The 15,936-nt window shown below is 42.0% G+C and overlaps 1 protein-coding gene across 2 annotated transcripts in view; it reads left to right on the top strand.

The window, feature by feature from the left end:
* The first annotated feature begins 1,677 nt into the window (after window positions 1-1,677).
* Window positions 1,678-15,936, top strand: part of SPTY2D1 (SPT2 chromatin protein domain containing 1) — a 21,089-nt gene continuing 6,830 nt past the window's right edge. Inside the window, exons 1-3 of one of the 2 annotated variants that reach the window (XM_048217769.2) lie at window positions 1,678-1,814; window positions 12,591-12,705; window positions 13,464-15,059. In XM_048217769.2, coding sequence (XP_048073726.1) covers window positions 13,541-15,059 — 1,519 coding nt within the window. In that variant the 5' untranslated portion in view covers window positions 1,678-1,814; window positions 12,591-12,705; window positions 13,464-13,540. Of the gene's footprint in view, window positions 1,815-1,995; window positions 2,328-12,590; window positions 12,706-13,463; window positions 15,060-15,936 lie in introns of those variants that run through there. The other variant, XM_026512237.4, reaches the window with a different exon arrangement.

The raw sequence follows: 15,936 nt of genomic DNA, 5'->3' as shown, positions 1-15,936 counted from the left end.
ATAGAGACAGCCAGCGAGAGAGGGAACACAAGCAGGGGGAGTGGGAGAGGAAGAAGCAGGCTCATAGCGGAGGAGCCTGATGTGGGGCTCGATCCCATAACGCCGGGATCACGCCCTGAGCCGAAGGCAGACGCTTAACCGCTGTGCCACCCAGGCGCCCCGATATTTCCTCTTCTTAATAAGGACACCCATCATATTGGATTGGGGTCCACTCTAATGACCTCATTCTAACTTAATTATCTTTTTAAAGATCCTCTCTCCAAATATGGTCACACTTTGAGGTCCTGGGAATTAGGACTTCATATGAATTTGGGGGGCACACAACTCAGCCCATAACAGCCCCGTACTATAGTCCTTACTTGAATTATTTTACAGCAATCCTATCATTGTTATTTTAATTTTATAGATTAAACTGATGCACAGAGAGGTCAAGCCCTGACTAAGGTCATTCAATAGCTAGGAATCAACAGAACTGAGGCTTAAACCCAGATAACCACTCACCAAAGGCTTATGGTGTTGAAGGATGAGTTAGAGCTGGCCCAGCAAAGTTTAGAAGGAGTAGACCACGCAGAGGGGAGAAAGGGGGAAAGGACCTGGAGTCGAAGAGTGCTTGGCACAAATAAGGGAATGAAAAAGTAGAGCTGATGAGGCTACAGAAGTGAGCCAGGGCAAATCACGGCAGTCCCACAAGCTACTGTTAGGATTAAGATTTTGGTCTTTATCCTACGAACAATCAGAAAACACTGAAAGATGACTCTACCTGCTGAGTAGAGGGAATCACTTGAAGAAAATCCAAGAATCTTAGTTCTAATTTTCTACAGTTGCGGCCCTTGAGATCTGCTAGCTTTTTCAGCACATTACACTCAAGCTTCTACATAATCTACAATCATGATGGAGACATATTTGTAGAGTTGGTCTCCAGCAAGTGAAAACTACTTCAAGTAGGTGGGCATGTCTTTGAAAGGGATGTATAGCATAGGTGAGCTGTATGCTATGCAGGGCTCCTCAGAGGGAAAAGGAAGGTTGAGAATTCCAGGTCTGCCATCAGACTAAGACTTCATCTGGGTCTGTTGTTTGTACAACCTTAAATGGAGAAATGTAGTCAGGGCCACAGCTCAGCATTAAAACTTCAGTTGTAAACAGTAAGACCAAGCAGCTTTGCCTAATACTTTTAAACAACTTTACTTAGATATAATTTACATGATGTAAAATCCACCTGTTCTAAGTGTACAACGACTTTTAGTAAATTAACAGCACAGTCATCACCACCATCCAGTTTGGGAACATTTCCATCACACTGAAAAGATCCAATGACTTAGCAGCCAATCGTGGCTTATTCCCACCCCAGGTCTGTCTAATTAGTGTATTTTACTGAACGAGACGACTTTACAGGGCCCAGATACTCTTAAAAGGAACCCAAGACTGGACTCCCAATTAATATGAACATGGGGCATATATGTGTTTCGTAAGTGCGCCAAGTATGTCTAGACTGGGTCCGTATGTAAAGAATTCCTTCCTTCATCCACTACGTGGAGCTTATTATCTAGATGAAGCAAAAGCACTAAGCCTGCGCCTCTATACATGACTTGCATGCATCTGTGTAGGAGGTGAGCACACACCATGCGCCAGGACGTGATGAGTAATGTGTATCCAAGACTGAGGACTAGTCGGTGCCGTGTGCGCCTGCGCAACTTCACGAGCGCCTAGAAACCGGTAACTGAAACCCCCTGCTCGAGACCTGTCGGTTCAGCTGTTGGGACCCCGCCGTTTCGGACCTGAGCGCCCACCCGTGACACCCTGCTAACCCAGGCCTGGTAGGTAACCGCCCCCCACCCGCTCACCCTACTCAGAGCTCACAAGGAACACCGAGACTGTCAGGTCGCGCGCCCCGGCCCCCAGGGCAGCCGATCTTTCCTTTAGCCACACCCCTCATTTTACTAGGCCGCGTCTCCTTGGTCGGTGAAGGGCCTAGTCCCGCCCCTCCGAGCTAACGCCAGCAGCCACGTACCACGTTTCTACGTGTCTGGAGCCTGAAAGCGGAAGTTACGCCAGGGATTCGCGAGCGGAGCGCCGGACCTGAAAGGATATAGGCCGCAAGAGGAAAAGGGGCGGGCAGACGGCATTGGAAGGCGCCGGAAGTGGTCGTGCTAAGGAGGGGTGGGAGAGGGGTGGGCCAGGCAGTTCACTTGGCTGTCGCTGGGCGCCTCGGTAAGGCGTACTTTCACTTCTTTCCGAGAGCCTGGCCCAGTGTCTCCGCCTCAGCCAACATGGATTTCAGGGAAATTCTCCTGATAGCTTCCAAAGGACAGGGTGTCAACAACGTGCCGGTAAGTACCAGCTGGGCGCTACTGTAGGAGACCCTGATCTTCAAGTTTGGAATTTGTGGCCCGTGGAACTTCCAGGCAGGCGCCTGTCCTCTCCGGGAGGGGAAAGACCTGGACTCCTTATTTTCTTTTCTTGGGCATGCACTGCTGGGGACTCAGTGTGAAAAGGAGCTTGGGGTGCGAGGCGGAAGCCTTCCGGAGAGTGAGTTTCGCTGGCTTAGTCACCCCTGCAACATGGACTTTGCAGTTCGGGTTTTTAGAGTTGCGTGAAAGCTGGTGAGTGAAACCGTACCTGGTACATGGTGGACTCTAGCGCTAGTAGTTTTTCTGGCTTCGGCGTAAACTTAAGCTCAGAGGTTGGGAATGAAGCATGTATGTTGGGGAGTTTCAGGGGTTTTAGGGACTTGGCCTGATAGCTTTTTGGCTGATTTCCCGCGTAAGATGGGGTTAAACATTGTGTGATTTCTCGAATAAGTTTTTTGACTTGTGGCCCCACCCACCCAGCCAACGAGATGATTAAATTATAACCTCCCAAAGGGTTAATAATACCTTTTGTATTGGGAAGAGAAGTTGAGCGGATTCCACGAAGTCCTTGGCCAACAGAATGAGTGAGCTAGCTTCACCTTCCATTTGTGGCCTTCCAGATTTGTCTTTGTTTGAAATCTAGGTCCCATTTGCTCGGTAATATTTGCCAATTCGCTAATATTCGCAGAACGGTGTAAGACTTTTAACATCTACTTGCTGAAGTCGTGGAGAGTGCCTGGTTTGTGGGGTTGTAGCTGTTTTGCATAAACTAATCATTTCTGGATCCTCAGATGGTACCCACAGCACAGCTGTAAACCGACAAATTGCATTGTGATACCTGCGGTTTGAGCAGTGAGGTGTAGAGCTCAAACAGCTCTCTGTTAAAGTCAATTCAACTGGAATTTATTGAGCTCTCACTGTGCGTTCTGCATTTCTTAGATTTTTGTGTATTTGCAGTGGTTTTGTTTTGTTTGTTTTTCCCACTCCTTTGCTTTTCTTCTGAACCTGGCCCATTTTTTTACCCTTCTGAAAATATTGATCTGAAGATAGTAAAATAACTGGTAAATAAAGCTGATACCTGTCAGTTGAATATTTATTAAATTCTCCTATATTCATCTCCCATCCCAAGTACTCTGAATAATCATTCCCCTAAGCCATGAGTCATAAGATCTGCGGGTTGAACGACAGAATTCACTTTCTGCAAGTACTGTAAATTTCCTAGACAAGTCAATATTGGAGCTGGTAAGCATTCATCTTTGCATAATTAGGTCCATATTTTATTCTAGATCTTCCTGAATTTCAGTGGAGGTCAAAAAATAGATAATACTAGCTTTGATGTCCAGTAATATTCTGTAGAAGAATCAGAACCAAGTTAGTCATTTCTTATTCTAAAAACCAATAGCTGCTGGTAGAAAAGGAGATTCTCTGTGTATTTCAGAATATGTACATTATCTATCAGCTTATCTATGATTGAAATAACAAAGATTGGAAGCAAAAAAGGTAAATTGGTAAAATTTAATAGATGAATATAGGCATGTATTTTATCAAAGCATGCTTTCCCCTGCCCAGCCCCCAACGCCCACAAAAAGCTAGTAAGGCTAGAAGTTTGATTTAGTTACCATTATAATCCTTATCTTTTTACATCAGATGAAAGATATCAGAAAAGAAACTATTGAGGAACAGAACAAGATAGTAGTTAGATTTAATCCATGATCTTGCTTTCAGTTGGTTCATCTAATTATTTTGTTACTTTATCAGCTCAAAGTAAAGCCTCTGAAAGCACACCATCAAATGTGAAATATATATTGTACAATATAATAGGTTATTGCATAGTACCTTGTAAACCATCATCCAAGTCAAGGAACAACATTTCAAGTCACACACACACACACACACACACACACCCATGTGTGACACAAGCTTTATTGATTGATTGATGGTCTGAGAACCACAGAGGCTTTGCGGTAATTGACAGCTATAACTCCTTCCCTCTCTGGTGCTTGGTTCTTATTTCCCTTTAGTCCTCTTCTTCCCCACCTTCCAGCTGATGTTCAGATTTCAGTCTTCAGAGTGCCTGTGTCAGACCTTTGCTACAGAAAGGACATATGATGACTAGGACTGATTAGCTCAAGGGAGGCTAACATATAAAACACCTGGACAGCCACTATGAACTCTTCCCAGGGTGTCATTTTTAAGAGATATCTGTTGTATCTGGTTTGAGAAGCGAGGAACATTTCTATAATGCAGGCTTGCTCTTTCCAGGAAAAATAGTTATCTTTATAATGTGTTAGTTAAAACAAAGGAAGTATTGCATCACGCCTAGCAATATTAGGCATGCTATCATTTCCCAGTGGAAAACTGAATTTAAAAAACAGCTGATCAAGGTGATGTAACCAGTTATTGTCTCAAGCTCTGTTTAAATTTAAAGGAGAAAAAATGTTTTTGGTAACCGCAACTTAAATTTTTTCTCCCTGGTTCCTCTAGCAAAAACAAAGTTTCTTGTTTTGATAGAATGGTAGAGCTTGGAATATGGATTCTTGTAGGTTGCAAGTAACTATAGTTGAGGCTTGTAGTGCATGAGACAAGCGATGCGGTCTTTCTCACAGCAGTATTCTGAAAATCATCCCAGACAAGATACTGAAGTTCTGGTGTGACCCTCAAACCAAAACGTAAAGAAGAAACCTTCATGTGGTACTAAACATAAGGATTTGGGAGCGAAAGCCCCTTGAGGATAAGGATATAGGTACTGAGGAGCACCGGGGTGGCTCAGTCGGTTAAGCGTTTGACTCTTGATTTCAGCTCAAGTTATGATCTCAGGGTCCTGGGACTGAGCCCCACATCAGGCTTTGTGCTGGGCATGGAGCCTACTTAAGATTCTCTCCCTCTGCCCCTCTCCCCTCCTCCCTCCCTTCCACTGTCTCTCTCTCTTTTTCTCCCCCCCACCCCGCAAAAAAAAAAAAAAAAAAGCATATAGGTACTGAAAAAGGAGCTGGGGGACTTTAACTGGGGTGGCAAATTCAGATGTCTTCAGGGCCAGGTAGGTAATGTAAGTTCTTGAAGTAGTCTGGATATAAAATGATAAGTGCCATGCTCTGTGTATTCAAAAGAAGCCTACCATGTGTTGTAGTTATAGTTCTTTTTTTTTTTTTAAGATTTTATTCATTTATTTGAGAGAGAGAGAAAGCATATGAGAGAGAGCACGAGCAGAAGGAGGAGTAGAGGGAGAAGCAATCTCTCCACTGAGCAGGGAGCCCCATGTGGGGCTTGATCCCAGGACTCCAGGATCATGAACTGAGCTGAAGGCAGACACTTATCCGACTGAGCCACCCAGGTGCCCTATTTCCCTTTAAAGAACATTATGGGTCAACGGAATTGTTTCTGCAGGCACTCACTTTGCAGCTTTTGGTCTATAATCAATTACAATGGGATTGCGCCCATGCTTGCATCTGAAGATGACTTTGGCAGTGCCTGAAGTAGCTTTGGATTGCTAGCCTAGAGCAGTACTTCTTTTTTTTTTTTTTTTTAAAGATTTTATTTATTTATTTGACAGAGATAGAGACAGCCAGCGAGAGAGGGAACATAAGCAGGGGGAGTGGGAGAGGAAGAAGCAGGCTCATAGCAGAGGAGCCTGATGTGGGGCTCGATCCCATAACGCCGGGATCACGCCCTGAGCCGAAGGCAGACGCTTAACCGCTGTGCCACCCAGGCGCCCCTAGAGCAGTACTTCTTAACCAGTGTTTTAGGGAGAAGATATTTTAGAAAATCTGCCCTCAGAGAGATTCTGTTATTTCTCTTCCCCATCACTACCTAGGAGAATCTCTTTCTGAATACTAATGATATTAACAACAGTTAACATTTATAATGCTTACTCGGTGCCATGCACTATTCTAAGCACTTTGTGTATATTAATTAATCACTATAATGGCCGTATAAGGAAGGTTGTTTTACAGATGAGGAAACTGAGGCCCAAAGAGATGAAGAAGCTTGCCTAAAGTCACACAGCTAATAAGTGACAGTGCTGCTAATGGCAGAGCAGAGAATTTGCCAACTGGCTCCAGAGTTCTTGCTCTTAATCATGATGTGAGAAAGGTTGTCATCTGTAAAGCCTAAACCCATCCAGCTTCCTACCCTCAACTCCAGCCTAATTATAGCTTGAGACAATAACTCTTGGTTTTTTTATGGCTCTTCTCAAGTCTGATGGGAGAGAAATTTAAAGGGCAAACCAACAGAATTTGGAAACTGGTGGGTAGAGGGAGAGTTCCAGCCTGTTTGGGAGAGTGCCAGCAGGGTTAACGGAAATAGTCTGAGGGTGAGGGAAGATAGAAAATTAAGTGGTGGGCCTGTTTGAGGTCATGGCACCATCCAAGAGGCAGATGGAAATTAGGGAAGGGCATTTAAGAGTGTGGTTAGAGCTGGATGAAAGTGTTGGGGTTAAGTTAGAAGTGAGACATGTCGTAGTGGGAATACTTTTGGACCTGAAACAGGAGGCCTAGATTCTAATTCACACTCTGTTACAAACTCTGTGAGTGACAACCAGTAAATGTACGTTTGTGCTTTGGGGGCCACATCTAACATAGAGGTTGGACTAGAGACTCTGAGGTACCGATCTGATATTACATTCTATAATCAGGTATATTTTTATGGACACAGTAATAGTAAATTTTACATTTGATCATATAGCTATCCTGAACAACGTGCTTTTTGTTTCATTTTTACCCTCTTTGCCACCCAGCTAACCAAGCCTAATGCAAACCATTTGTTTTCCAGGCCTGCATTTATTCCCTGTGATGTTTTGAGAACATTTTAGAAATTGTGTAGTGATTATTAAACTCAAGGATGTATTCTTTGAACATTCCTAACTCCTAATTCTAACCAATAATAAATTTCTAGTATATGTGAAGCCATCATGAAATTTATGTTTTGGGGGCACCTGCGTGGCTCAGTCGTTAAGCAGCTGCCTTCGGCTCAGGTCATGATCTCAGAGTCCTGGGATCGAGCCCCGCATTGGGCTTCCTGCTCTGTGGGAAGCCTGCTTCTCCCTCTCCCACTCCCCCTGCTTGTGTTCCCTCTCTCGCTGTCTCTCTCTCTCTGTCAAATAAATAAATAAAATCTTTAAAAAAAAAAGGGAAATTTAGTGTTTTCTACTATTACAACAATATGTTATCTCCTGAGTAAAGAACAGCTTTTAAGAAGGGATTGACTGTTGATTCCAACATAATGTATTTGGTTAACACACGTTCCCAGACAGAGAACTCCTTATTTTCTTAATCTGACCATGGCAGTATAATTTCCATGCAAGGAACACATATGTCTTAAAGTGAGTTAATGTTTTTTAGGTCTGTTGGCTTCAGAAGTACAAATCTTGGCAAAATCTCTGATACTGTATTTAAATGGCATAAGCTTCACTGCTGTGGATCATTCATTGGGGTCCAGCAGAATGACTGAGTTGGCTTGCAGTATAATAAAATGGATACACTTAGGATAAAAGAAACTCTTGTCCAGCTGCTTTTCATGAAGCTCAAACAATGAAGCAGCCTGGTGCCTTGAATCCGATTCAGGATTGGTGGGTGCATCTTGATGTGCTGCTGCTAGAGCTAAATGTGACCATCTGATGCAGGAGAAAGTGCCAGATAGTTTTGCTTTATTAAATAGAATATAATGTAATCCCAGCCTGAGGCTTTTTCAAACATGGTTCTCTGCTGGGCTACCCCTGTGGGGCTAGGAGATTATCTAATACATTCTATTACAATGAATCTTAAATCTTTTGATACCAGAGTCTCCCTTTTTGAAAGGTCTGGCTAGCTCAATGTTAGAAAGATCTATACTGATATACCCAAGAGAAATGAGGCTCACACAAAAAGCCCTGTACACACGTGTTCACGGCAGCATTATTTATAATAGCCAAGAAGTAAAAACAAATACCCATCAACTTGTGAATGGATAAAATGTGGTACATCAGCACAGTAAAATATTTGGCCATAAAAAGAAATGAAGTACTGATACATGATACAACATGAACCTTGAGAACGTTGTACTAAGTGAAAGTACCAAGATACAAAAGGCCACTGTATCAGTCAGGGCTCTCCAGAGAAACAGAACCAGTAGGATTTATTTTAGGAAATTGATTCATGTAATTGTGGAGGCTGGCAAGTCTGAAATTTGTAGGGCAAATACCTTCTTCTCTGAGAGACACAGTTTTTGCTCTTAAGACCTTCAACTGATTAGATGGTACCACCCACATTATGGAGGGTAAACTGCTTTACCTAAAGTTAACTTATAGTAGATGTTAACCTTCCCTGCAAAATACCTTTATAGCAACACCTAGATTAGTGTTGGACTAAATAACTGGGCACTGTATCCTAGCCAAGTTGACACATAAAATTGACCATGGAAGCGGTATATTGTATGATTTCATTTTTTTCTTTCAAAGTTTTTATTTGGGCAAAAAAAATTATTAGAAAAGTCAACACTGACAGCAGTAAAATTACATTATCACCATTTAAATTTAAATTTACTTAGGTATTACATAATTGTCATTTTAAAGTTCTAGGTATAAAATAAAATAAAAATAAAGTTCTGGGTGTATTCTGTTTTTACTCCAAAATAATTAAAATGATACTGTTGCTGAAACATTTAATGGTCATAGAAACTAATCGTTTCTTAATTTTAGTTAAGCCAGAGAGATAATTATAATTTCTCAATTCAAGGATGTTAGGAACCAGCTTACGGAGCATTCTCCCAAAGATATTTTCTTGGCCTTTGAAGGCATCTGTTTTCAAACTTAATAGTAGAGTCAAGTGAAAATTAACAATAAGGGTTTTCAAAACTGAAAAATCTTACATATACAACATAAGCACTCATATATATAACCATTTGTCTGTGGCCTGTAAATTTGACCTATATTGTGATGCATATCACTATATAATGGTACCCTGGGTACATGATTTCATTTATATGAAATGTCCAGAATTGGCAAATTTGCAGAAACAGAAAGTAGGTTAGTGGTTGCCAGGGGCAGAGGGGCAAGAGGAAGTGGGGAATGACTGCTGAAAGGTAAGACATTTCTTTTTTGGGGTCATGTAAATGTTCTAGAATCCAATAGTGATGATGGTTGTACAACTCTCTGAATATACTAAAAACCAATGAATTGTGCACATTAAATGGGTAGATTTTATGGTATGTGAATTATATCTCAGTACAACTGTTAAGAAAATCATCTGTAAAGACCCAGCCCCCCTTTTTTTAACCCCAGATTTCTAGGTTTAGACCTAAACTTTGCCTAAGAGAATGTTTTAAAGAGAATGTTTCAGTATTTTCCTGGTATCTGCTTTTGAGTGCATCAAGCTACAAAGGATGTCAGAAACTATTAATTATGACTCAGCTCATGTCAGTGAATAAGATTAAACCTCATCAAGTTAGGACCTTGCCCTTCTTGTTTCCTAGCAGACCTATGAAATAAGACTTTTTATAGATTTATTGAATCCCTTCTACATCATAGGACAGGACAAAAAGTACTGCAGAGTTATTAGGTTAAATGTAAAGCCAGCTTAATAAGTACCCTTGAGGATTAGAGGTATTAGAACAAAAAAGCTGAATTTAAAATTGACAGTGTGAATGGATGGAAATAGGTGGATATTTTGAAAAAAGCTAAAGGTAATCTTTGGAATTCTTTTCTGGGTGAATCTGAGATCCTGAATACCACCTCCTTTGCTGCTTCTTTGTGTTCTGCCTTCTTGTATTTTTATGTTCCTTTTTGGTGTTTCCCAAAGTCAGTGCATATAGCTCTGTATTGTGATTTTAGATGGTACATAAATACTTTCAGTTCTCATGGTTTTATATATATATACACACACACACACATATGTATGTATATATACATATATATATACATATATATATATAAATGGTTATATTTTAATATGATTTGGGAAAATGTAGCCTTTCAAACCAATAATTTCATGGATATTGTTTGAAGTAAAACTATAACAATAAGTCATGGTGTTAGGTCTCTTTTCTTAAAATTAGTGAATAATAATACAGGTGGCATACTAAAAGGGCAAAAATTATGAGGATGTTATTCAAATGACTGAAGCTTAGTCAACAGTGCCCCATTGACACCGTTGTTTTCCACTTGGGTGCCTGTATTTAGTCGTGAGTAGCTTTTCAGCTAGTCCTATCCCATTACCTATCTCTTGAAGTCCCAGATTAGGAAGAAAGATATCTGTCCTGAAGTCAAATTAGGAAGTGCTCATCGCTGTAATATCAAGGTAACGAACCACTGCTGTTTAAGGCAACACTAACATGCATATTGGTATTTTGTGCGGGGAAACCTTGTGTAAGCTTTGATTTGGCAGGTGAATCTATGGACTAGGTAGTTGCAGACACAGGAAAACTTTAAGTCCTGGCCACAAAAATCCAACTTTCCTCTTACAGATCTACCTAATGGGGTAGGGTGAAGTGAGTATATGTGTCTCCTTATGAGTCTATATATGTCTTCTGCAACTTGAATCATATTCATGGTGCTCTTCCATTAAGAAAGGGTGAACTTCTTGTAGATAAGGCCTATGTTTGAGATTCTTGTAAACCAGGACAATTTTATATAGCTAGTTAGGTAAAGCAGTATTCTCTTTCTCTAAGTGTTCCTTTTCCTCTGCTTTTCTCCTTTAAAAATGGGGCCCCAGTCCACAATGGAAAGGGCCTACTAGTAAATTTACAAAGATAGGGACTTACTACTGGATCTTACTGTGACTCAACTAAAGTGACTGGGAAAGGAATCTGGATGCCGTCTTTTGGGATTTGGGTCAGGGATGTGTCGGCTTGCAGCATCACTATCATGCAGGATTTTCAGGTTGGATTAGGGCCTGCTTCCGCGGCCAGCTACTGCGTTGGTGAATAACTAGCTGGAACTTCCAGCTTGTTTCAGGGTGCCTGTTATTTGTCAGCCGCATAGTAAGCATGGATCCTTTGGCTTTCCTCTAGGAATTTTATGCACATTTTGGGAAACAGTTTTTTGGTTCTTAAGGAGTTCATTTTGTGCTCAGAGGTTAGTGTTTCCTTTTTAACTAGCACAACAGGTCCAGTAGGTAAGAATGTCATCTGATGAATAAGGGAGGGCATTTAAAAACTTATTTCCTACCCATATATTTAATGTGCAGTGGTCCTAGAGCTGAATCATCCTGGCGTGAGTTATTCTGTTTATCATACTTCTCTAGTGATAGATACTTATAAAATGGAAATATTTTTCCTATCATACTTCAAATTAACATTCACATAGTTTTAGCCATTTCCCAATGTCATTACATAAAAATAAAAGCCCAGAGAAATACCATCTGTGCCAGAACAGTGTCAGTACTTTTTGGGTGATACGGAAACCTTTCTAAATGGTTTGTGTGGCAGATTAATATTGAATGAACATAAGAGCCATGGTTAAAGGTTATAGAGAATTGGGCACTTCTTGCTGCTTGGAGTTCTTTGAAATGCTTTTAGCTGTGGTTTGCCACCAGCTTTGCCTAGGGTCAAAGTAAAATCTCAGTGTTTCATGTTATAAGCAAAATAACCTGTGTAGTTGTGAGTCTCTACTAGAAAATAATCTGGAATAAGGTACTCAGGAGAGAAAACATTTATGAGTAGTTTTTTCTGTTTGTTTGAAAAGTTAGACTTTGAAATGCTTAGTTCTAAAGAAGGTTGATTTTTTTTTTTTTATCAGAATTTTAAGACAATCCAGGGGTCCCTGGGTGGCTCAGTCAGTTAAGCATCTGCCTTCGGCTCAGGCTCAGGTCATGATCACCGCCCCGCCCAAGCTCCTTGCTCAGCCTGGGGTTCGCTTCTCTCTCTCTCCCTCTGCCCCGCCCCCGCTTGTGCTTGCTCTCTCTCTCTCAGATAAATAAAATCTTTAAAAGAAAAAAAAATTTTTAAACAATCTGTTCTAAGTGGTGATTTCTTTTTAAAAGTCCCCCAGTCCAGGTACCTTTTTGGGAAAATAACCTGAAAATAGTATTGCTCTGAATTATTTAGGATGTTACAAAGAAATTCTGTACCTAAAAACAGTCATACGTAATCCTATTTAGACCAAAATTTTATAGCTAAGCCTTCATGTGGGTTACATGATCTCTTAATTATTCAGAATCAGTTTTTCAGTCAATATTTAAACCTCTCGATTGCTTGGCACAGTGCCTTACACCTAATAGCAAATACATTTTTAAAGTTGAATTGATTGTTAACTTTCACTCCTCTTCTTTTTAGAAAAGGTATAGTTTGGCCGTGGGGCCTCCCAAAAAAGACCCGAAAGTCAAGGGTGTCCAATCTGCAGCCGTTCAGGCTTTTCTCAGAAGAAAAGAAGAGGAGCTCAGGCAAAAAGGTATGTATTTATGGCCTTATTCTCAATTTTAAAGTCTTCCACCTTCAGAACTAGTTTGTACTTAACTAGTGGATGCTTGTAGTAACATAATAGGCTAAGGGGTTTGTGTATGTGTCTGAATCAGTTGTGTTTAGAGGATTACATATGTTCTTATGCTGATTATTTGGCGATTATCTTTTGTTTCCTTTTTAGAGCTTTTGGGGATAGTGACCATATCTTCTACTTGGCCATACTAGGTCCCAATAGGAACTCCATTCTTTGACCTTCATTCTGAATCTGCTTCTACATATTTTATATTTTAATTTTTTAAATTATTATCAAGAATGCTATCTTAAAGATTAAAATAGGAACAGTTTTTGAAGACCAGTAACTCAAGCAGTAGTTTTACCTCAGGCAAATGATAAGGAAACTGATTTAGTACATGTAAGTATTCATTTGTTCATAATTAATAATGACTATGAAGTGGGTCCTACTGTTTCTTTAACTTGGTGTATTTATTGGGTATGAATTATTTTCTATATTTAAAGCTAAAAGTGCAGTCTCTCACTTGCTTTGTCATATTGAAAGACCCATATGTGACCCACTCATTATGTAAAGATGACTCAACAGATACTTGTTCAAAGGACTTCCTCATTTCATTCCTAGATGTCTTCAAACTGTAACTTGAATGTTACTTGTGTTTTGGCCACCTACTGATTTCAGATGAAATACTTGAGACCTCCAGACCTTGAAATACTTTCTTATTTTGTCCCTTTTAGCATTAGAGGAGAAAAGGAGAAAAGAAGAACTAGTGAAAAAGCGAATTGAGCTGAAACATGACAAGAAAGCAAGAGCTATGGCCAAAAGGACAAAGGATAATTTCCATGGTTACAACGGGATTCCCGTTGAGGAAAAGTCAAAGAAGAGGCAGGCAGTGGAAAGCCACACTAGCCAGGGAACAGAACAAGAGTATGAGATGGAAGAAGAAGATGAATTCTTAGAATACAATCAAGCAGAGTCAGAGCAGGAGTATGAGGAAGAGCAAGAACCTCCCAAAGTTGAAAGCAAACCAAAGGTCCCCCTTAAAAGTGCCCCACCGCTCATGAACTTCACTGATCTACTCAGGTTGGCTGAGAAAAAGCAGTATGAACCAGTGGAGATCAAGGTAGTGAAGAAAACAGAAGAGCGGCCTATGACTGCAGAAGAACTTAGGGAGCGAGAATTCCTTGAACGAAAGCAGAGGAAAAAGAGACCTGAGACAGATGCAAGACTACCTCCAACCAAAAAGGCACCGTCTCAGAAGGAAAGCGTGGGCACAAAACTTAGCAAGCATCCTTCTTCCAGGGGTACTCCCCTTCCTCATGCTGAGAAGAAATCCAGACCCAGCACAGCCAATGAGAAACACTTAGGCGTGTCTTCATCCAAATCCATGCCAGGAGAGAGGACCAAAGCAGGATCTGTCAATTGCTCTCAACCCTTACTTCGTGAGGGCCATGACAGACCTGTCTTCAATGGGGCCGGAAAGCCCCACTCCAGCACCTATTCACCAAGTGTCCCAAAGACTTCCGCTAAAGGGACTCAGAAATCTGCCACTGAGCACAAAGCCAAAAAGTCTCCTCCCCATCCTAGCCATTCCAGGCCTGGGCCTATGGTTACCCCACCCAGTAAAGCTAAGAGTCCAGGTGTCAGGCAGCCAGGCAACAGCTCCAGCTCAGCTCCTGGCCGGCCCAGCACAGGGACTGCTCGGCCTACAGTTAGTTCTGGCCCAGTGCCCAGGCGCCAGAACGGCAGCTCCAGCTTAGGACCTGAGCGATCGGTCAGTGGGACCAAGAGGCCAGCCAGTGACTTCAGTCTCTCCGGACGGACACTCAGTGGTTCAGGTGGCCCTGGGCACCCTGCAAGCAGCTCAAGTGGCCCTGGGCGACCCAGCAGTGGCTCAGGTGGTTCTGGGAGAGCTATGGGCAGCTCTGGTGGCCCTGGGCGGCCTGTGAGCAGTCCACATGACCTTCGACGACCAGTGAGTGGCTCTGGCCCCCCTGGGAGGCCAGTCAGTGGCCCTGGGCGACCAGTCAGTGGCCCTGGGCGACCAGTCAGTGGTCCTGGGCGGCCAATCAGTGGCCCTGGGCGGCCAGTTAGTGGCCCTGGGCAATCAGTAAGTGGCTCAGTTCCAGCTGGACGGACTGTCAGTTCAGGGCCCGGAAGACCGGTGAGCAGCTTGGGCCCCGGGCGACCAGTGAGTAGTTCCAGTCTCCCCCTAAAGCCCAAGTGTACTGTTGTCTCAGAAACAATTTCTTCCAAGAATATAATTAGCCGATCCAGCAATGGACAGATGAATGGAATGAAGCCTTCCTTATCCGGCTACAGATCTGCCCAAGGTAAAATTGTCCCTTACCTTAAGAATATTTATTTGTTACTAGGAAATTGGAAAGAATACTTTGTTTTTTATAAGCAGAAGCCCTGTGAACCCTTCTGTGTGCCCTTTAATGTACCCTGTGTTGGTAAAATCCTGATGCTTTGTCTCTCTTTGTGTCTGAGAGTCCCTTGAGTGATCATAACTTGGAAAAGGCTTTAGAAAGAGAGTTATCTAGGGCCGTCTGTGTTCACCCCGTAACATCTCCAAGTGCAATAAACTTGGCTATGTGATTCACAAGACAGGGTGAGTGTATATGCCTTATATGGTTCAATGAGTTAATTCATCTTTCCCTTTTCATGAGGACTAGAGAGACCCATCTTCAAAAGTTGGAGGATATTTGTACGGTTGAAGCCTTTTGGTGCATTATTTATCCATCAGATACTTGTTAAGTACCCATGATCTACCAGGAACTGTTTTTGATTGCCCTTGTGTTTCTGCTTTTCTTCATGGGAATAAGCATTTGTTAAAGTACTTGTTGGGTGCCATGGAGAACATAAAAAGAAACAAAACATGAGATCCCGTGTTTTAAACTTCCTAAGTCAGCTAGAACGTTGGTTTTCAACCAAGGATGATTCTGATGCCCAGTGAACATTTGGCAGTGTCCGGAGACGTTTTTGACTGACGCGACCGGGGGCAGGGGATGCTACTGGTGTCTGTTAGACAGAGGCCAGAGGTGCTGCCGTTACCCTACAATGTGCAGGACAGTCTGCTCACGACAGAAAATCATCTGGCCCAAAATGGCAGCAGTGCAGAAGTTGAGAAAGCAACTGTGCCCTAAGGAGACAAGCCATGCATATTAACAACAACTCGAGAACAACAAAAGGAGGATCTCTAATCAA

Source organism: Ursus arctos, unplaced genomic scaffold (assembly GCF_023065955.2).
Source record: "Ursus arctos isolate Adak ecotype North America unplaced genomic scaffold, UrsArc2.0 scaffold_23, whole genome shotgun sequence".
NCBI lineage: Eukaryota > Metazoa > Chordata > Mammalia > Carnivora > Ursidae > Ursus > Ursus arctos.
Note: the sequence above shows the minus strand (reverse complement) of the source record. Positions and strands in the feature narration are given on the sequence as shown.